The following is a 23,895-nucleotide window of genomic DNA, read 5'->3' on the forward strand; positions in this document are numbered from 1 at the left end:
AAAAGAGAATTTTTGAAGAATTTTAGTTTTTCAGGAGGCAAATCAACACTCAAGGAAAGCTGTCTGCCCCAAAGAGCACTGCACTCCGAATACACTAAAACAAATGTCTATTGTCAAATCAGTCGATGACTAAAGAAAACAGCCACTGACAGTCAACATTGGCTACAAATAATTTTAATAACTAAAAAAAGATTAGTTAAATAGGATTTAATTGACTCTCCTGTTACTAACCATGAGTTTGATAAAAACTTTGTGACAATATTGCATTTACTAATTTTTTTAAGTATGTCTATCTGAGTGACAAGGCTGTCACAGTTTCAACAGCAAATGTCACTAGTGAGAAATGAATGAACCAGCGAGTAATGAACTTTTGGGCAAAGCAATGGGCTGGGAAACTGGGAAGCTGGGAAGCTTCGAAGCTTCATAGCTTCATTGCTTTCATGGCAAACACTCAGGGGACGAAGTGCTGGTAGTCTGCTCCTCTTGAGCTTCAGGAATAATGAGATGATGAGACACAGGTGCGCTGAATCGTGGGCACGCCCCTCCAAGACGGCAGCCTCTGACGCCATCTGGTGGATGAAGGGAGAAGCAACAGACGGACAGGAAAAAACAAAACCCCCACAAAGAAGACCAAAACCCTGGTTCACAACACCATCATATTTCTCCCTTCACGAAAACCACTTTGAAAAGGACAGAATAAATTTTTACGTTCAAGAAAATATGGTAGTCTATCTGTTACAATTCTCTCCATTATTTTCCCTAATTAAGATGTAAGAGCTATGGGCCTATAGTTTGAAGGGTCTGTTTCATTTTTACCTGGCTTCAACACAGAAATTATAACTGACTGTTTCCATGCCGCAGGAATAATCCCCGTCTCCCAAACCAGATTAAAAAGTTTTAAAATAACAGTAAGAGATATATCATTTAAATGTTTAAGCATATAACAAACTCCATCTTTTCCTGATGTTGACTGTTTAGCATTAAAAATAGATTTTTTCAGTAAAAGGCATATCTAGATCTTGATTTGAAACTATTCTCTTAATAGTGACTCCTGGATTTTCAGCTAAAATCTTCTCTTTATAACTCTTTATATCTTCAGATAAATTTTCGGAACTATGTACTTTAATTAACGTTTCTGCCAATAACTCTGCCTTTTCTTTATTACTAACAGCTATTTTCCAGTTAAATTCTAGAACAGGTAAGGACAAGTTTTTCTTAACACCATTAATTTTCTTAGTAACTCTCCATACCTCAGATAACTTGGTTTCTTTTCCAATAGAATTACAATACTGTCTTCAACATGCCCTCTTAGCTGCTCTAATAGTCTTCCTAACTATAGCTTGTGCTTTCTTATATTGAATTAATGCCTCAAAAGTATGGCATCTCCTTACCCATTTAAAAGCTTTATTTCTTCCTGTTAGGTAAATTATATATTTTATTATCAAATATTTGTTGTTTCATGTGTCTTTATAATGTTCTTGTCTTATATGCCTTTATTTGTTTCATCTTAGCATAAAGAAAGTTTCTGTGTTGTAGAATTACTTTGATTCCTTTTTCAGAAGGCCTCTCTGAGGAAGAGCAGAGACACTGTTTTCAACAGGGTTATCGTTCAGCAGAAACCTCTGCATCCTTGACCTGTTAGATAGTTATAAAACTGTCGCTGTGAAGACGTACAACTTGCTCTGTGTTATCCTGTGTCTGGAACAGAATAATCTAGTGTAGATACCATGTGTTTTGTTAGTGACTAGCATTTGCGTTGCAATTATGTGACTGAAGTGTTTTCCCCACCCCTTTGAGACACTCTCTGTAACAGGGATCCTAACAGCAATAAAAAGGGAGAACGGACACATATGTTTTCAGAACGGAAGAGATGTGTGACTGAAAACATCTCTGGCTGTTCTCCTCGCGAGTACAAAAGAATCTAACTCTCTTGTCTTTCTTGTGTTTGTTAAATCTGTCTCAATAGGTGTTTAAACCTGACACTTCCCCTTATAGCAATACTACATTGCTCATTCCACCATGGAATAGATTTTTTATTTCCTCTTCCCCCTGTTTTAAAAATTGAAGTTTCAGCTGCATTTACAATAATAGACAGTCTTTGAGTTACATAACTCCACATCAGAAAACAAATTTTCATCTAGTTTATCATACTGATTATTAACTAAATATTGAAATAATTCCCAATTAGCCCTACTTAGTCTCCATCTTGAAATCAGTACTTCCTCTTCTTTAACTACTTCAAAACCAACTGATATTATAATCGGAAAATGATCACTACCCATAAGAAAATCACTCAGCACTTCCCAAGATGTAATTTTACTCAAATAAGAGAAGGAATGCTAAAGTAAAAGGAAAAAGTAAAACTTCTCCTGTCCTAATAGTACATTTTTCCTCAGCTCTGAAGTTATAAGAATATATTCCGAAGAGACTCGCTTGTCAAGTTAAAGTACTTTTTGAAAATTGTAACATTTAAGTGGGTATTAAATATATTCTTACTAAGCCCACATTTCCCTTTTGAATTTTTTTCATTGTTTTGATGTAATATTCTAATCGTAGTTTACATTTGTTGTTAGCAGAAAATCATCATAAAGGAAAGAAAGCCTGTAGAATCATCAGGCTGTGTGGAATTAATCTGTTGAATGAGTTTCACTTATTGAATTGTGCTACAGAAATGAATGAACTTTTTAGTAGTATTTTAATCTACTAAACGTGAATGTAGAAGTGGCTGGACTAGCTGAAGAATGGACTCATGTAAGAATAGCATAACTTTAAAATAATATTACTCAACTAAGAGTATGAAAAAGGACCATAACAACTTTTTGAAGTAGATTTTAAAAAGAAGTTCCTCAAGTACAGGTGGGAAAATCTTGATATCCTGAAACAGTGCAATATTTCTTGTCACCCATTTCAGAACATGAAACGTATTTAGATCCATTTCATATATACTGAAATATTTTAAGACTTCATTTCTTGTAATTTTGACAATTGGGGCTCACAGATTATGAAAACACAAATTCTCAGGAAAAAAAAGTCTCAGAAAATTGGAATGGTGAAAATGTTTGAGCACCACACACCGCAAACCCTTGGTGTCACACCCTAATCAGCTAATTAACATAAAACCCCCTGCAAAGGTTTCCTGAGCTTGTAAATGGTCTCTCAGTTTGGGTCAGGAGACTAAATGATGATGGGAAACGCTGCAGGCAAAAGGCAAACCAGCAACAGGGATAACCATAGCCTGGAGAGGATTGTCAAGCACTTCAAGAATTTAATTATTTCAAAATGTGATTTTGATGTTCAGATTTCTTTGATGATATGAAATATTTCACTGGAATCCAAAAGTAAAAACAAGATAGTTTAATGGGGGAATATTGTTGCTGTAAAACTATCACTGTATAAAATGACTTCCTAATTTCTATTTTAATTGTAAAGTCTGATAGGTTAGTAAACATTGTGGAAATAAAGTTCATGCAGTTTTAGAGATCTAGGAATGATAACCTTTTGAGTTACTTATTTCTGACACATTATAAAATAAGGCATAAACGCAATGGATTTGTCAGCTGATTGTTTATTTAAATAATTTTCAGTTTACAAATCTACAGTACCTTTGCTGTTCAAGTTTTAGTAATGTGAGTTAAAGGTCAAGTCTTTTATAGGTTATAGTGACATCTAGTGGACTTAATATAGATTACAACCAACAACGTGTTTCAGCCTTGTTTTCCAGGCAGTATTAGAAACTTATGTCATACTTTTTCTCTGTTTCTTAAAACTCTATGTTCCATTGTTGCTTTCTCGTTTTTTTCCACAAATGAAAATTCAAAAATACCAGTTGAATTTTGTTGAATTCAGTAGACAACAATTTCAAACTTTCCTTAAATGTAAATAAATGCAAATGTAAAACACATTCCCAGTTACATACATTTTCTTTGGTCTGTCAATGTGTGTTTAATATCCTACTAGGTATGCAGACTTGATGTCTAAAATGTATTTCATTACATTTCATATTAAACATGATGGATTGGACAGCACCAAACATGATTGTTAGCATATTGTATCTCTGTGGCCCTGCAGAGTGTAGAATGGACAGAACATACAGTGAAATAAAATATGCACATAACAACAAAACAATAAATATTAAATATAAAGATACATATGTCTTCTGCAATGGACTGGCAACCTGTCCAGGGTGTACTCCGCCTCTTGCCCAAAATGTCTTGCTGGAGATAGGCACCACCAACCCTCCTGAGCAAAGCATTTGCTTTGACTTTTAAAAGTTTAAATCCCAATAACTAACACGTGAAAAAGCTAGCTACTTGCTAGGTTTTGCAAACACATGTAAAGAAAGCATAATTTCTGTCTTTGGGACAAGGGTGTAAGAAAATGGATGGATGGATGTCATAGCGTTGAGGGGGAAAAACAACAGTGAAGGATAATTGTTTGTGAGTAATATTGACAATGGTAAAAAAAAAGCTCATCTTTGGAATTATGATTTACAAAAGCACATCATAACTATCAGCATGCAGGAAAGCAATTTATACTTGATTTTGTTCAATGCAGGAGGAATATGTTCGTGTCAGCTACAATCAATCAAGGTTAATACAGGACTAGATAATGTATATATATTTAGCATTCACAGAAAGTTTGTTTGTGCGTAGTTGTTTTTTTTTTTAATTAGAATTCTTCGAGGGAATACCAAATATAACAGTTTTTCCCCAAATGGTGCCACATTTATAAGGAAAATGCATTTGTGGGTTGAGCAGCAGAATAGAGTACAGGAACATGTCAGTAAATCAGAGCAACGATGAGGCTTGTTTGTCATATTAATTCTATCTTTTAAGCAGATATTAAACATACTTTTCATTAAATCAACTTTTCTGGATTAAAGCAGTTATTTGATTGGCCTGATACGATATTCTCATCTTAAATTTCAGGCTTTCATTTGCTGCATGCATTAGACCCACATTTTTCATTAGACAAACATTTCTGCATTAAGATTTTTTTTTATTGGTCTGTAATCCAATCAGAAATGAAATGCTTTCATTAGCTGTAAGCAACAAATCATTATCATCATTAACAGAAGCTTTAAAACAGATTGTGGAGAATTTGTACTATCTTCAAACTGAAGCTCAAGCTGAACAGGATGTTAGAGAGAGGCTACAAAGTGGGAACCCAATCAAACACAGCCACAAGAAAACTGCTTCCTCAGCACTTAGCAATGGAAGGCATAATTCTATGGATTTGCAATTGAGATTTGCTTTTTACCCAGGAAATCAGAACCAACTGGTTTCATACAACTGTTCTTCACAGTCAGCTCTGTTTGTACTTCTGTTGCCAACACATGCAATTGAACCTTAAACTGAAGGAATGTTACTCTAATAAGGAATCCAGGGTGGAACATGCTATGGTGATTACTGCACAGTTAGAGTTCCTGCTCTTTTCCTGTTTACAAAATTTTTTAATAAATTAAATAAAAACTGAAGTGCAACACATGTGAAATTCATGGTAGTGTGAAACCAAATGGGACACCTGGTTGTTGTGGCTATGTGTAGTTATTCGATGCATTAATGAATCTCCTGTTTGTCACATAAATAAAATTTTAAATTCCCAATAAGTCTCTTATCTTCAAATTTCATTCAGTCGAAAATACATAAACTCAATTACTGGCTAAATCAGCTAAGGCTCAGCTAAGGCAAGTTTCCAAACACTATGGCACCATAAAATGGGAAATTAACCAGTTTTCTAACTACATTAGCAACATTTAACCAAACACAAATTTCCTAACTTTATTAACATTAGAGACAGTACCTGTTTTTTTTAATTCTATTTAAGAGGCAGTTTTGGTTATCAGCTCCAAGACTCCAATAAGCACTGCATAGAATAAACATGAGACAGCTATTATGATGCATTTTGACAAATTTCAAAATAAATGGGTGTGAACGAAAGAGATGCGAGTAAAAAAGTAACACCACTAAGTGAAGACATACTAAAAGCAAATGGACTGAAGTATCTGGGGTCAATCATCCAAAGTAACATATGAGAGAGTGGAGGAAGAAAAAGAACAATAATGCAGTGAGGATGGAGGGTTTTTTTCCCCCAGTGAATTTACACAGACACAGTGAAGGTGGCAGGTGAGCTGCTGTGGGGTCCACTGAACAAAGCGACTTCTTTCAAGTCTGGTCTTACACTTAATTGCCATGAAAAATATTTCTCCTATAAGTAAACCTTCCAGTTACTGGATCAGATAACCATGCCTGCACATCCTGTCTTTAATTAAATGAAACAGAAACATGCTTGAGTTCAAACCTTCAAACAATTTAAGTATGTTTTCACTTCAGTATGAATCTTCATGTGGAGGACTTTTCACCTTTCACTTTGTGAGCATAACATGTTTCATTGTAAGGCACAGGTGTCAAACTCCAGCCCTGCAACTTTTAGATGTGGCTCTGCTGCCCCACACCTGAATAGAATAATTAGGTCATTAGCAAGGCTCTGGAGAACTGATCTACACAAGAAGGAGGTAATTAAGCCATTTCATTTTAGTGTTTTGTACCTGTGGCATATCTAAAAACTGCAGGACACCGGCCCTTGAAAACACCCCTGTTGTAAGGCAACAAAATTTCTACATCTTTTCAACAAACATGCCAGAGGAACTGTGCTGGGGAAAGTGGCTCAGTCTGTCTGTTGATGTATCTTTGTGGATTCAACAGTTTAAATGATGTAAAACAGAGAAAGCCGATTCATTTGATGGCCTTTCTGAACTGTCACTCCAGTTGTTGCTTGCCAGAAGAGGGTTTGTGTTCTGTCCATTTAGCAGAAGAAAACTGAGTAAGCAAACTTCCCAGGTTTATAATGACATCTCATACTCTGTGCACAAGAATAAGACTATTGAAAAGGACAGAAAAATCTATCTCTCAGACTTGACCTTGTAGCATAGGACAAGGTAAGTGGTCAGTCGAAGAACTATAAAGAAGATACCCAGGACAATGAAATCAATGTAGAGCTCAGCATCTTCCACATTTAACAGCTGCAGAACCTCTTCAGGCTGTTGGAACCTACACACCTTCCCAGGACACTCCAGGTCTGAGCGGTTCATCCCATAGATAGACAGAAGCACCCCTTCGAAGCTGTATCTGTGGGAAGGAAACAGACAAGAAGGATTTGCACAACAAAAAATGTTTGCTGGTCTCATGACATGTAATGCTTTATGTTCAGGAAGTGAGCAAAAGAATGCACACATACCAAACAATTTAAATTAATCTCTGTTGGAGCTATTTATTCTTTATTTCTTTATCCATTTGAATTTTGTTAGTTTATTCTTAAATTTCTATTTTTTGTATTATTTACAGAGTAAATTTACAGGTTAATAATTGTTGATTCTATTTATCTTTGTTTTATTATTTTTCTTATTTATTCTTTCTGAGTCAGACAGGAAGTAAGGTGGGTCAGTCCACTTTCTATAAGTGTAGGGGCCTGGTAAAGGACCAGCAGGCATTTGGGTTTGGGGCCTATGATTTTTTACCAGAGCAAGAGAGGCAGCATGAGAACAAAGGAAAGTTTGAACTCTGTAATTGTTTGCTGAAACAATGTAGGAAATAAATCATCCAGAACAATCAACAAGTTTGGACAATAAACCTTCTTTTGCCTGCGTACAGAAAACTTGACCCCAGTGCCTTATAGTGGCTTGATGGAACTTTCATTGGATGTTTGGTTTGGCAAACAATGGCCACTACAATCTCTGCTGTCTCTTTTCTCTGTCTTCTTGAGACAGAGGTCAGAGAAAATAAATTCTGGAGGCTGCTGATCCCATGTGAATATGTTAAAAAGCAAGTAACTGAACATAACGTGTCACCAGATCACATCCGACGAGATCATACATGTTTTTTCCTCCTCATGATGCTTGTTTGACTGATGCGACTTAGATTCTGGAGTAATTTATAATCCAGAAAATACGGAATATTCCCTTTCAAACCAGACAATTCCAATGCCGAACAGACTTGGACAACAGAACCAGAGGTGAACCCTTCGACATGTTACTTCTTCAAAGAGCATAAAAATAAAGATGACAGACACCGGACAAAGGAAGGTTGCCGTATCTTTTCCCCATGAAAGCAAAGCAAGTTTCTACTAGTTTAGAAACACATCCTCCAGACTTGTAACAAAGAATTAATGCAACATAATTTAGCATTAACGCTATACACAAGAGTTGAAAGAGTCTTGAACTTTAGTTCAACATCTTTTGCTGTGATTCAGTTTAATTTTATCTTAAGGTCTTTCAGTTTATCATGATGGGTATTTTCTTAGGAGGTATTAGTTGAGCTTCAGATAGGATCTTTCATGCCAACTAACCATTCTTAGTTTAACTCGGCACAGCTGTCATACATCAATGAAGAGTAAATCTCAAAAGAGATTAACATTTTCAACTCATATTTTGCACCATGTGAAGTAAAACAAGAACAGGTCCAGAAGTTATCTTGCACAGTAGTGCTCTACCTGATCTGCCATCTTGTAGTCCATCTATTTGTTCCAGGCACAACAACCACCTTGATAGGTGACCAGTTTATCATTAACTTACAGTAGTAGTGCTGCTAGGTAGCCACTGGTACCAACTTTAGTTCTACTATTCATTCTAAATTCACATATATTGTTCATTGAAACATCATCAGTCCAGCTATCATGGGCTACTGAAAAACATTTAGCTGATTACTAGATACAGTTATTCTGGTATTGGCTAGTAACTAATTAAAACATCAGGCTCTGAAAATGCCTAAGTGGGCCGTTTAAATCTTTATTCAAGAGCATCCGTGTCAAAGCAAATGTTTGCAGATGGATACATTGAAGTTACATTTGGTGTTCAGAAAAGACTCAGTTGAATAGATTTCAGTGTCACTAGTGATGAGGTTGTACTCAATCATATACATGGGTGAATTTTGGAGGCACATTAATGTTGTGCATGCTTAAAATTATTTTTTAATAACTAAAATAAACTAATAGACCTACTGAGAACATGTCCACTTCTATTCTATTCTATTCTATTCTATTCTATTCTATTCTATTCTATTCTATTGTACTAACAAGAAATAGATTAACTAAAAACATACATACACTTCTGCCATATAGTGTGGTTACAGATGCCTATGTGAAATTAAACTTTGGATCTTACTGAGGATTCACAATGTATTTACACTAACATCAATAACAGTCTGATCAATAAAACTGGGTCAATATTTACAACCAATATTTATTTCCAGTTTGTTGCTGTTTGTTCCTGGATGGGTGCAGGTCATTCATGTGGTTTTTGTTTGGTGAACAATTGTGACAGTGAGAGTGATGCAGCAAAGGACTGTGGGGAGTATAACTGAAGTAGAGAGACAGTGGGGAAGTCAGTGGTGTGGTTGTTTTTTCAAGAGTAAAAGAATAGAGAACTATATATAGTATATAATATCAATGAATATTAGTTATCGGCCATGATAGCAATTTTAATATGCAATATATTTATTGGCTCAAATTTTCATATCGGTCCATCTGTAGTTATGATGACTGTGAATATTGCGCAGATTTACACACCTGACATAGGACACATAGGAGCTCCACTGCAGATAATTAGGGATAGTGTTGAAGTTCACAAAGAAACCAGAGAAAAGCAGCACTGGTATCGCTGTAACCGGTCCAATAAATGTAGCTACCTGTGGAACCGTTCAGAGGACACCAAGTGTTATCTAGGCACACGGTGAGCCAAGAGGTCTTACATGTTCCTGAGAATTGGAACTCATGGCACCTGAAGAGATGTGGAGGCCGCCCCAACCAGCAGGCCTAAGGACTGGGCCACCAGGGCAGTGCAGATGGACAGAGCTATGAAGAGCAGGTAACGGCTAGCCTCAGGAGGCTGCTCTGTCATCCAGTACACAATGCTGCAGTACATGGTGGGGCAGATCATCTGCAACAAAGATGAAACCTAAAACTGGTTAGAAGATATCTTAATTCTTCATCAGCTTCACTTCTTTATGGTAAGATTGAGCAGTTCCCTTGAGCTTCAGCAACATTTTATTGCATGATGTCACCACTCCTGGAATGTTGACATCTATCTCTTACCAAAGATAAAAGTCAGTGAAACCCATTATTGGAATCTTTTATTTTCTGGGCCAGTTTTTCGATGTTGTAAGTAAACCTTCATAGCAGTTTGAAGGTTTACTAGAGATAAGAACCAGTTCACTAAGCAAAACATCAGAATTTTGAAGCAAATATAAATTTTCTGGTTCTGATAAAGTTTTGACTTGCCCATGCTAATTTTAGCAGATTCTGACTTCTATTTAAAAAGCGTAATAGAGAAATACTGTACACAAAACACTGTGTTTTAGCCTTTGTGTCCGGAGTGGTTATTAATTCTCTATCAGATAAACGGCATGTTGTATGACGTATCTGACAGATAGGGGAATGAAAGCTCAAAGGAAAAGATGTTGTTGACCTTTATTGTGCTAAGTTCAGACTTCCTATTATCTGCTGAAAGTCTATATCTCTTTCATTGTTTTACAGCCTGAATGAGCTGCAAACATCTCAGCATGTTTTAAGAAATACATTTTCCTTCTAAATATCTTATTTCCTCCAACTTAATTTTAAACACCTGATTTACCCAGAAAATAACTAAATATTTCATACAGTCCCAACTTTTACAGCAGAAACCATCTTACTTTAATCATTTACTGATGACAAATGAGATTTATTTTTTGGCTTTCTGGTAATTGTTTAGAACTAATCAAACTAAAATCAGATGATTCCAGCCAGCAGTTTACATGTATACATGATTTAATGACTTTCCTTTTCAGAGAATACATAAAAATAGATGAAATTTACATAAATGGAAATATATTGAGAATATATAAATATTTAAAGGGATGTTCCAACTTTTTCATAACTATGTCTTTGTTCCGTTCATTTGTCCACCATCAATCCTGCATAAAATTACTAAACCTTAAAGCTGTAGTATGTAACTTGTATGTAAATATGTAAAATTTTTTACATATTTGTTGAAACTGTCACTATGTTGTGACAGTTTCAATTATGATTATGAGAGAGATAATCTGTGAAACAATCTAGTTCCTCCACCTTCTCTAAGCGCTAACTAGAAACAACCAATCAGAGCCAGGAGGTGGGTCTTAGTGCTGTCAATCAAGCTCATGTGCGCAACCCTACACATCCTGCTCTCTGCAACAATACAGGTACTACCCGTCAGTAGAGCCTGTCGTAAATGCTAAGGCTAATTAGCATGGCCACGGATGATAGTGGGTGAACGATTGTCCTGTAATGGTGAGTTGTTTCTCTGCAATTTGAACATTGAGCAGCACATTCATGAGGTTGATTGGAAGCCCTGATTACCTTCCTCCTGCCTCTGATTGGTTGTTTCTGGTCAGAAGTAGTGCATTCTTTAGATGGCAATAGTAGCTCTGATAGGGAGGAGCTGGAGGTGATCAATCTTTCCACACATTATCTGTCTCATTTTACAGTGTCATGATATAGTGAAATTTTTAATAAATATGTAAAAAAAAACATTTTTTTTGAATAAAAGTTTGATACTGTAGTTTAAAAGTCTGTTAAATATATCTTGGAATGAATAAAGGGATTTTGATTCTATCCAAAGTCTGACTGGGAATAATGTAAAAGTGTGATGGAAAAACAAACTTAGACCAGCAGCAGCCGTTAGGCTAACATAAAGAGAACATAAAGGGAAGAAACTGCAAGATGAAACACAAAAGCTGTAAATTAATGCTATCATCTAACACTAAAGTACAGTTAGAGTGTACAATGTGCCACTGGAGGTGAACCAGTTCACTTCTACCACACCTGCAAGCTCACCTGAAATGGGATATCAGCCATGGTTTTAGCCAGGTAGTAAGCCTTTAGGCTGTACCAGTAGTTAAGATGCTCCCGCAGGAACACAGACATCTCCATAGGAACTGTTGGGTTGATCATTGCAACTTTACACACACACTTATCTTACAACTTAATGGATTGACAATGAACAGCAATAAGAGTCTTGCAACCTCGTAATAATACTCACAGGTCAGCACTGTTGGCATGAGGGCTCCAAACATTAAGAAAAGCATAGAGAAGAAGAGAAATCCAGTGTTGTTAAACACCTTGTTGGCATCATTGCCAATATTTAAATAGAGTAGACCTATTATTACACCGATGGTGATATGGGAGATCAGTCTGAGGTGGGTCAAAACCTGAGAACAGAGCAATGACAGAAATATTGTTTCACACTTTGAATTTTATTGCTTGTGGTAAGGAAGTAATACTAACACGTACCTGATCTCGACATATAGTTATTAATGTTCTCTTGAAGAGGATGCAGAACTGTGTGAGTGTGCTTGTGGCAAAGGTATGGCTCTCAATGTATTCAGCATTCTGGAAAACACCAAACATGATTTCAACATGGATTAGTTTCATGACATTATTCTGTTAAAATGCTATTATAGATTAGCCCTATTGCACACCAGTCTTTGAGAAAAAGTAAATATGTTATCTTCAGTTATAAATATCCTGTATATATCAAATATAACTTAAAAGAATTTGATTTTGTAATTTAATGCCTTGATATTGGGCTGCTGTCTCTTTAAAAACTCCTGCTCATATGAGCTCAGCAGATGTTGCTTATTGCTAGTAGCTAGTCTTTAGGAGCTGAGTGGGGGAATTGCGAGGAGAGCTGCTCTGTGAGGCGGAAACTCAGAAGCTTGGAAATTGCCGCTCCAAAGAGGAGCTATGTTTCAGGAGCAGCGTGTCACAAGCACAGCTAAGTCCACCTAGGCATTTTGCACAGCTGAATGGTCATGCCATGGGAGATTAAAGGATTTCTCAAACATGCATAAAAATCAAAGCAATATTAGAGGTATGTTTCTTGAAGTGGGAATAACATCATAACTGTCATGTTGTAGGTTGTAGTGGAGAACCCAAATGCAGCAAGGCAGAGGCGCAAGGTGATGATGAAGTTTTAATAAAAAATGAAAAACAAAAATCAGGGAACACAAGGAGCCAGATAAGAACAAAAAACACAGGGACAGGGAACAAATAATGGGATTTAACAGTAGGAATCATCAAGGTGTGACTGAGAAGAAGTTGTATATATACTGTGGAGTTTGATCAGTGAACAGGAAACAGATGGCTGATTAGAAACGGGTTACAGGTGTGAGCACAGAGAGCAGAAGGCAGGTTGAGGAGAGAGTTAGAGAAAATGGCACAAGAGGTGAAGGAAAGTACACAAACTGGATAACTAGCAAAAAAGGAACCCCCAAAAAAATAACTAGACATAACACAAACTAGAATAACTAAGAAAGTACTGAAATGAAGTAGAACAGAAACATGGCTAGTCTAATCAAAATGGTATACTACATAGCTAGCTGGTAAATAAAACCTGCTTCTGCTACAGCAGGAGAGTATCTGCTACCTACCATGGAGCTGTTGGCTGCACAAAGGTTCCTCCTGTGTTCTAAGGTGCACATTCCACCTTGAACTGCCTCAAAGAGCACAGGGTTTAGTTCCCCATATTCTCCTGAGGCCACTTCAATGACTGAATCAGGAGAGATGAAGATAGAAATAAACTCAATGACTCAACTAGAAAAAGGTCCAAGGGGTAGTTGGTACAAATGTGAACTCACTGAAGTCAGCAGGGTTGTGATAGGTAGGACAGCAGAGGCCCATAGTCTTCATGTAGGGGATAAGGGATGGTACTGAGCCTTTGTAGATACACTGACCCTGACTGAGGATGTAAAGCTGTGAAAGAAAGACAGTTTAATGCTACCAAGAAAAATAATTATGGAAAAATTTGTTCTGTAAAGTTGCAGTGATTGCCTCTTAGCTTCTCACAAAATCACTGGATAGATACACACCTTGTCAAACATCTCAAACAATTTGGCACTGGGCTGATGAATGGTGCAGATAATGGTACGTCCTCCCAGTGCCAGAGAGTGCATTAAGGACACCACTTGGTAGCAGGAAACACTGTCTAAACCACTGAAAGGACAGGTATCAAATCCACGAGCAGTTTAGAAGGACAGGCTAAACCAGCAGGATTAATTTTGGGATTATCCTAATTATAACAGATACAATATGAGAGAATCCATCCATTATCTAAACCTACTTTTCCTTAGAGGGTGGTATTGGAAGTTGGTGCCTATCTTCAGCAGTCATTGGGTAAGAGGCAGTATACTCCTTGGACAGGTCACCAGTGCATCGCAGGGCAACACAAAGACACACAGGACCAACAACCATGCATTCACAACTTTGAGTAATGTAGAGAAACCAATTAACCTAACAGTCATGTCTCAGGACCGTTGTCTAAAGCTGGAGTACCCGGAGGGAATCCCACATGCATATAGAGAATATAAAAACTCCATGTGGAAAGAGCCCAGCTCGGGATTTTAATCCAGAACTTTCTTTCAAATCAACAGTGCTACCACACTGTGCCGCCCTGGCTGAAACATGACAAAATCAAGTATAAGATATGAATTTGTCACATCATCTACTCATATCACCTACATGCAAAGAGGTAAATATTGAAGGTCAGTTTACAGAAATATGGCTAAATAAATGTTTGATTATGTAGGTCAAGCAGATTACATTTTATTTAGGTTTATGTATATATTGTTAGGCCAGTCATCTGGTGTTTCATTATTTCAAAGTGTTTCAGTGCTGGAGTTTACTTCACACCATTTGTTTCTGTCCCAACCTTAGGCGCTCTGGCTCCATTACAATGCATGGCCTTTCCCTTCCTGTGCAACTCTGCTCGAGCAGAAGGAGAAGTTGTGAAGAATGATGTCAATTTTCTGCTCTGTTTTAGAAGTCTAGTTTGCCTGTAGTTTTAATAAAAGGGGGTGGAGGAAGTGAACAAAATTGTTCAGTCCATGTTGGTCATGTTTCCAAATATTAAATTAACATTAACAACCATTTCGTTCAGATCAGCACTTCTCTATTTGCAGTGGAGAATGGTATGGTAAGTTTCATAGCATCAGACTATCGCATATTACATATGCCTCGGGCAATTAGGTAAAATATAAAACTTAACCAGAGTCCAGGAAGCAATCATTTTTCAAAAACCAAGAGCCCAGACTCTGTATGAAGCAAATAGTGTAGGACACGAGGCACCTTTTTCCAAACTACGGTGCTACATTAGCACACACTGTTAGTCAGAATAAAGAATAGCCTACATTCTTGACAAAATGCAGTATTTAATCAAATATATATGGTAAATTGATGAAGATCAGTCAAATAAAATGTTGGTCAAAGTATTTAAAGATTTTACAGCCCTGGGCCTTATGGCCGGGGTTGCAGGTGTTTTGTTGTCTTCCTTTGTGCTCTTCTCCTTTACAGATATGGCTGATCTGCTAATTTGGAGCACAGAACATTTAAATCCGACTGTTTCCACCTTCAGGGTTGCCTTCGGTGTCCACTTGGCCTTCTGTCACTTGTGGTGCTCTGCTGTCAGGGTTCAGCTCCCCTGCTTTTGCACATTTGAGTTTTTTATTGCACCTCAACACTTTCATATGCACACATACAACAGACCCAAGCGTTGCATTATGCCACTGACATTGATATTCACAATCCATTGTAGTTTTTGTTAATAAATATTCCTTTTTCTGCACCGTAACCACTGCATGGACTCCAGTTTTTGTTATGAGCCAGTCATAACAAAGATTTTCCATTATCTCATTTTTTTAACATACCTCAAGATACTGCAATGAAAGTACTCAGAATCAAAATTGTTACAAAGTGGATTTCCCACTGAATTACCATGGGGTAATTGTCTCATTACTATTTGTTTAGCCACATTCATATATTGTTACATTAACAATGTAAATGTTGTTTACATTGTTAAACAACACTTTACATTTACATTTAACATTTAACATTTACATTTAACAATGTGCTAGAACTGCTAGAATAATTAAATAATTAAATAATTAAACTGCAAGTATAATTCTACATAACACGTAGCACGTATAAGATGATTATAAAACAGATTATTGGTCAGTAATGCTGTTCTGCAGTTTCATACTGCTGCAAGAGTCACAGCTATTTAAAGGGCCAGTATTTTCTAAACACATAGACATTTTATAGCACTATATCAACTATATCACAAGGAATTGCTTGTTAGAAAACTTAAACTTTGCAGATTTAGACACACCACTACCCCTTCCTTTAAGACTTTATTTAAAATGCTAAACTAATGCTAGGACATATGTTTTTGACAATAAAAAAAATAACATTTAATTTATACCACTCAGTCTGCTCTACACAATAAATCATTGGTATAATTTTTTCTTTTATTTTACCTTGTGGGCTCGTCGAAGAACATGACTGGAGGGTTGTTGACCAGTTCTAATGCGATAGCCAGACGTTTACACTGACCACCAGAGAGCGCAGCAGTGCGGGTGTGGGCACAGTCAAGGAGTCCCAAGGCAGTTAGAATCTCATCCACCTGTGTGTTATTTTTGAAGATGATGGAGAAAGGACACTCAAAGATATGAGAATTGACTGAGTTAATGTAAAGAAATCCTTATTGCACTAACTGAACAAATTCAAGTTGTATTGTTTTTCTATATTTGACCAAACTTGTGACACTACAGCACTCAGAGTGATTCAGAGATATCAGATAAATTTGTAATTCAGTACATTTATGTCTCAATTTAAAAAAGAAACTTCTTAACTTAAGTCAATTCAGCACTGTTGTTAAGTATTGGTCGATGCTAAACCTCAGATATTGGTATTGGCAAGTGAAAAAAGTGGATGGGTGCATCCCTAATTTATATCAATACTTTCACTCACCAGATTTTTTTTCACTTCCAGGGTTTCATCCAGCTTCAAATTTGCTGAAACCTGCAGCAATGAATAAAATATGCATTTTATCATGCATTTAAAACAGGTTGAGAGGAGAGAGCTAGCTATGTTCATTGGAAAGGGTTTTGTTTCAAAAGCTGGTACTAAGACCTTTCATCACAGCTTACCATCATGGCCTCCCTGGGAGTGAGATGTGGCAGCAGAACATCCTCCTGCATGATGTAGCAAGACATTTTCCTGAAGGTCTTCAGATCCCTGGGTTTCCCGTTTACCAGGATTTGACCCTTCGTCCCTTTTTCTCTGAGCAGTATGAATGACATGCACAAGCTCAACAGTTTGCACAAACTGAACAGTGTAATTCACATCATGAAATCAGTGACACAAAACTGCATGGCTTCTTCACACAGCAGTAAGAGGAAACTTGTGAGTTTGCCACTGGTTTTCTCTCATACTGCAAGCAATCAAATGAAAATGCAACTTGTCACAGAAAATTTATTTTTTCCGCCACAGGAATATTAAACCTGCTGGTTGAGGTAGAAACTGCTCTATAAAAAAATTAAATGTAGACAGAGAAATTCCTGGAGTCAGAAAAGGCTATGATAAAAATAGTGCAGGTTTGATACATGTTATGTCTTGTGTCACTAGTGTTGAAATGTGGTGTAATCTTCTAGTGCTTTACTGAATCCTCATCCAAGAAAATTATGCTATTACCTGACTGTGATTTTGCATGTTATGATTGTGAGGTATGCGGTGGCATTGCTGATGATGGTGAAGGAGAAACAGACCAGTGTTGTATAGTAACGAAGTAAAAATACTTCACTACTTTACTTAAGTACATTTTGGAGTACTTCATACTTTCCTGGAGTATGAAAATGTTTGATGACTTTCACTTTTACTTCACTATATTTCCGAACTCAATTGCGTACTTTTACTCCGATACATTTTCAATGTGTGGTTTAGTTACTCGTTACAAAAAAGCGAGAGAGAGAAACGAAGTGTTTTGACCCCACCTACTGATTAGCAAGCAGGCTACCGAACAAAGTCGTAGCCTGCTTGCCTGGCTTGTTCATCACCTCCAATAGGATACACCTGTTTCGCTTCTCCCATTGTTGGGGAAATCAGAAATCGGAACACCTTGCATCGGGTGGCAGGGTGGGTCGAACAGAGAAGAGTGCTGCCCGCACTGACGCGGCTCAGGGATTACGTGACACGCAGCGCCGTGCCCTATAATCCACTGTAAGCTATGTAATGTGTTTTGAGGCAATTGACCAAAATCCCGGACAATTTTTAAATTCCCCCCGGACATCTTTTTAGGTCTGAAAAGTAGGACATGTCCGGGAAAAAGAGGACGTCTGGTCACCCTAGTTCAATGGGGGACAGAAGCCATAGCGATAGCAATTTAGACTAAATTTAACGAATATAGGAAAGGCATGCAAGTTCAAAACCACAAACCATTAACATGTGCTACTCTTTAAAACTGGAACAATTTATTAGCAGGTTTCATTTTGCCTGCACTTGGTTGGGTACATTATTTTAAGTTTATTTGACAAGTTTACCAAGATATAAGAAATGTCATTCAAACTTGCCTTGTTTTACTTTTTACTTGTACTTTTCATTACATTACTTGAGTACATCCATTTTTACAGTAATTTCCATACTTAAGTACAAGAAGTTTCAGATACTTTAAGACTTTTACTCAAGTAACATTTCAGTCAGTGACTTCGACTTTTACCAAAGTCGTATTTTGGAGAGGTACTTGTACTTTTACTTGACTCTGAGATTCCAGTACTTTATACAACACTGAAACAGACATTATCATGGAAAAATTTATTTGGTGAGTACAAATGAAAGCAAAATCAGGAGTGCCCTTCTACTAAAGAAGATTTTTCCAAAGTTGTGATCAAGCTACATTCCAACAGAATCTTGTTTGAAGGGCATGTTAGGTAAACCTAACTATTATACATTAAGATAAATCATGCTTTCTCTTCTTACCTGTAACCAGCCAGAATGTTCATTAGTGTGGTCTTCCCAGCTCCAGAGGGCCCCATGATTCCTACCAGCTCTCTACTGCAGAACCTTCCAGAAAGGGACTGCAATAAAGATTTTAAACCTGAAAAATATCAGACCAAACCTTTAAAACAAAAAATGACAAAAAGATTTCCTGGACCTGAATGCATGAAGCACAACAGAACAAAGGCATTTGTGGTGAAAATAATAGTAAAAAATAAATAAATAAATAAAAAGCAGAGTTTAACCCTCCTGTTATGTTGTCAAATTGACACATTTTTAAAAAATTTATTTAATTTAAAAATCTAAAAAAAAAAAGGTCAAAAGTATTTTTCTCTGAGTTAAACATATCCTGCTTGACTTAAAAAGCATAAAGAGCACATAAAATTAAATTGATTCTTTTACATAGTTGCAACTCCCTACACACCTATATAGTGCAAAGATACTGTTTGAGTCAATATGACCCACCAGTGAAATTAAGGTCTAAAAAGGGTCATTTGTTTAATTTTATTTATTTGTTTGCAACTGTGAGATTAATTTAATCTCATATACAGACACACAAATGCATACTCTTTTGCTTTTTTGGCCAATTCTTAGTTTGATTATTCTGATTGTGAAACAAATGATGAAAACTTAAGCTATGTTCCTCCAAGCAATATATTAAAGTAGAAAAATGGTAACTCATGTCAAAAGCATCAAGTCAGCTTTTGAATAGCTCTTGCCCAATTCAATGTAGAAAAAATATTATTGAAAAGATTATAGAATGAAGGTGTATTTAAGGGGAGAAGTAGAAGGAGCAGGATCAAATGCATTTTTATGTATTGTGGGTGTCCTTTGTGTGGCAATATATGCCTTCCAAACAAACATTCCTTAAAAATCTGATCATACAAAACCAGCTATTTATAGAACATTCTGCTTTACACAGGAAAGCTTTAGGAGCTTGACAACAGAATCACAATACAAGGCCTGTGCTTGTTATGGCAAATGACCTAAGGGGCCACAACATAACCTATGACAATTTCTTCAAATTGCCCTAAAGAGGACAACAATTTTGTCCTCATGTGCACTTTCCATAAAAGTGCTGAAATTAGCACTTGAAAGGACCAAAAACAAAGTATGACCCTTTACTACTGTGCTACCAAAGGTGGGGTAGATAACTTGGACAAGGTCACTGGGTAATACAGCACCAGGTGGATGATTGTATACAGAAAGCAAAAAAATAAAAAATTCCACAATTTCCATATATAACCATTGATTTTTTAGTATAGGATTAGGATTATACTCATTCATCCTAAGAAGTAAAAAACATCTTTGTACTAAATATTGATTGAAATTGTTAGCAATGGAGTCTATGAACAGATACAAAACATTTTGTTGGAAACTTTTGACACTAATACATGAATCCCTGGCTCAAATTGACCCGAGAACATTATTGCTGCTCCTCAGAAATGACCATAATAGGAGGGCTAAACAGAAAAATAGCAAACAGATTCATCAAGATAAAGTATGTTCTTTTAAACTGCACCAACTGGTCTGAACTCTCAGGTACAGCTCTGGACTGGTTTGAGCCTTACCTAAAGAACAGAAAGTTCTTTTTCAGTTGGTGACTTTTAAACAGAGCAGACAACAGTCACATATGGGGTGCCTCTAGGTTCCATCCTTGGGCCCCTCTTATTTAATATACAGTGGGTAAAAAAGTATTCAGACCCCTTTAAATTTTTCACTCTTTGTTTCATAGCAGCCATTTGCTAACATCAATAAAGTTCATATTATTTATCATGATTGTACAGCAATCCATCCTATCTTGACATAAAAAACCCAATAATGTAGAAATGTTTGCAAATGTATTAAAAAAGAAAAACTGAAATATCACGTGGCCACAGTTACTGCTGTTTGGAAGTGGGCTGCCTACATGAATACCAATGATTCAGTCAATGTTCTTTAACCATCATCATGACTCCAACAGGAAGGGCATGGAGGCCCTGTCAATCCTTCATATCTCAATGCATGGCATTTAATTCTTCATTAAATTAAATGCTAGACAAGGTTTGTTAACCACCCAATAAATGTCAAAGAGAAAGAATACGCAAAAGCATGGCTGGCCAACCTGCTTGAAAATTGGGAAGAAGGCAAGGTGACATCGATCTACGGCCCTTCAGAAAAATATGATGCTATGTGAAATTGGCATCTCGAGATGCCTGACCAAATGGATTTCTGGTAAATCCAGATGCAATGGGGATGTATCGCTACTCGAACTCCATTGACGCATTGGGCCGATTCCAAGCTTTTAAGATCTCTTAAGAGAAATCGAAAACCAAAGCCTGAACAAGGACGAGTCAGATATTGTATGTGAGCCAGCATTTGGGCTGCCCAGCTGGTCTGAGTCTCCAGAGATCAGAGAAGAACAATTACAACTCCCGACAATAGGCCTGAGGATGATGAGGAGGGAACAGAGCAACAAAACCTGCTGGAAGATCTTGCAGCATCTCCCCATTTTTCTATCATTCACACTGTGGACTGGCCAGGAGCCCACTACACAGAGGCCTGAGAGGCTGCTGAAGTTCGTAAGCTGGAAGGGCTGCATTCTATCCAAGAATCTGCAGCATAGAACGGAAGCTGCCAGGTCCTTCAAGGGGAGTGCAAGAAAGCAGTTCAGACGAGGAAAAAGAGGACTCAGACACAGAGACAAGGGGAAAGAGCAGCATAAAAGAAAGAAAGCAACCCAAAAATCAAATACAAGTAAAGATGGCCTGCAGTCTGGCGCTACTACCACCTCAGGCATCCTGTATTAAAATGCAGACTGGACTTAGAATCCAACCAACCAGAACCAACCAGAGGTCTGGTTTTTGGAGCTACGCAACTGCAGGGCTACTCAGTTGATTGCTTCACTAACTGAAAAAGGGTGTGGCACCTGGATAGTAGGTAGTTAGTGGCTAGATAAGTCTCTCTCAACACCAGCTTTAACAAATCATCCCAAAAATCCACATCTGAGAGTAAGACTCGAGGGTTTAAAGGGTTTTCTGGACCCTTTTGATGGAGAGCTGGTCATGAGTCAGCTCAGAAGTCTAAAAGAAGTGGGTGGGGCTGACTAGTGATCAACAACACATGCACTGTGAGCAAAACATCTGAATACTTGTGACCATGTGATATTTCAGTTTTTCTTTTTAAATAAATTTGCAAAAAATGCAGCTTTTTTTCTGTCAAGATCCTGACTGTACATTCATGAGAAATAATCTGAACTTTTTTATGTCAACAAATGGGTGCAATGAAGCAGAGTGAAAAATTTAAAGGGGCTGAATACTTTTCGTACCCACTTTAATAGTTCAGATGATCATTCATTATCTGAACTATTGAGTTCAGATGATAAATAAGATTAGTTACCATAACTATACAGGTGACATATACCTGTTTTCTTCCAACATAGTCCTTCTTGGATGGTGTAGGAGACGTCAATGAACTCTAGGTCCACGGCTGAGCGTTTGGGTAAGTGAAAGAAACACTGCCCATCAGTAATCTGGTTCTCAACCTTATTCAGATGGGCCCACATGGATGGTTCCTGCTGCAACTGAGTCTGAGCTAAAGATAAGCACCCTCCACTACACACTACAGTTTCCTCCATGGGGATACCCACAGAATCTGGTTCCAGTGCCTTATTGTCCATATCGGTTCTTGGGCTATGGGAGAGCTGTAAAGATTTAAAACATAGGTCACTTATTCATCCGTGTGAATTTCCCTGTGGATCATTCATTATACAGACATTTTCTAATTTGAATAAAGTCCTTCCCTGTAGCTCAGAGAATAGACTTTAAAAAACCTCTGTTAGCTTAAATCACTGACTAGCTTTGCGCCACAACACAAAGGTCTGCAGTTCTTGCATCAACCTTCCAAACCACTCAAATCTTCTGATTCTGTTCTGCATCTCCAGAACCAAAACCAAACAGGAGAAGCAGTATTCAGCTTCTATGCACTACAAATGTGGAACAAACTTCCAGAAAACTACAAAACAGCTGAAACTGAGTTCCTAAAAATCAAGGTTAAAAACCCACCGGTTTAGAGTTGCCTTTGAACCATTATAACTGGAACATTATCAATATGTTTGATGCATAGTTACTTGATGATTTTGATGATGGCAATTGATAATATGTAATGTTTGTTACAGGTTTTCTCCATTGGTTTGTTGCTCGTTTCATAATTAGTTATTGTGCTATGTTTTATCATAAGCATTTTGAACTGCCTTGTTGCTGAATTTTGCTGTACAAATAAACTTGACTTTCCAGCTTCAGCCAGAATTTGCACTAGCTCATTTCAACCTGTAAAGACTCATACACAGAGAGTGGTATTAGAAAGTATATTTGACAAATGAAAGTTTTTGGCGCTCGGACCCAGGAGGAAGACGTTGGTAGCTGCTGTCAGAGATAATGAGTCGCTGTGTATGAAGATTAGAGACTTCTTGCCCATTGGGCCCGGACACTGGTGGTGGAGAGGATGGCGAAGACCTGGAGGCGGAGGAGGGGTGGAGAAAGGTTGACACTCAGCCAACAAGCAGAAGCAGATGATCAGCTGGACCGTATCAAGGGAGCGACGCTTGATGATTGGAGGAGGAGATCATCACCAATAGGTTGGAATCGAGGAACATCTTTGGTTGGGCAGGTGAGATGAACAGAGTTTTCCAGTTTGAATTTACGCCTAGGCTTCATTTGATTTTCACCTGTGGTTGACAAGTACATTTCACACTAAACACTTTTCATCTCTCTGACAGAAGAGAGCAGTATGAATGATGGACAGTTCCATTCTGTTAATGTTAATGTTTTGATGTATATGTGACACCTTCAGAATGATCCTTATTATTCTTTCTAAATACTTTTCAGATTTTGTATTTATTTCCCAATGACTTCACAGAATTAACTAAGTTGTTGTAAATTAACATGTCAGAAACTTAAAAAGCCATAACACCATCATATGGAGTTTCCCAAAATTATTCAAAGGCATAATAATTCTGGTGTATGTATTTAAAGAATGTAATAAAAAGGATCTTTGATTATTATGACATTTGGCAAACATAAA

General features: G+C 37.2%; 1 protein-coding gene across 1 annotated transcript; it reads right to left on the reverse strand.

Moving 5' to 3' along the window:
- Positions 1-6,500: 6,500 nt before the first annotated feature.
- On the reverse strand, positions 6,501-22,985 carry LOC116737587 (ATP-binding cassette sub-family G member 4-like). Its single transcript, XM_032590830.1, has 14 exons — positions 22,237-22,985; positions 18,817-18,934; positions 16,992-17,124; positions 16,813-16,863; positions 16,320-16,465; positions 13,878-14,001; positions 13,647-13,761; positions 13,440-13,558; positions 12,301-12,399; positions 12,050-12,218; positions 11,845-11,945; positions 9,773-9,931; positions 9,562-9,680; positions 6,501-7,127 (listed from the first exon to the last, which is right to left on the reverse strand). Exons 1-14 carry the CDS (start codon positions 22,490-22,492, stop codon positions 6,902-6,904), a joined length of 1,935 nt encoding a protein of 644 aa, XP_032446721.1. The 5' UTR covers positions 22,493-22,985; the 3' UTR covers positions 6,501-6,901.
- Between the last annotated feature and the right edge of the window lie 910 nt (positions 22,986-23,895).

Source organism: Xiphophorus hellerii, chromosome 18, assembly GCF_003331165.1.
Source record: "Xiphophorus hellerii strain 12219 chromosome 18, Xiphophorus_hellerii-4.1, whole genome shotgun sequence".
NCBI classification, from domain to species: domain Eukaryota; kingdom Metazoa; phylum Chordata; class Actinopteri; order Cyprinodontiformes; family Poeciliidae; genus Xiphophorus; species Xiphophorus hellerii.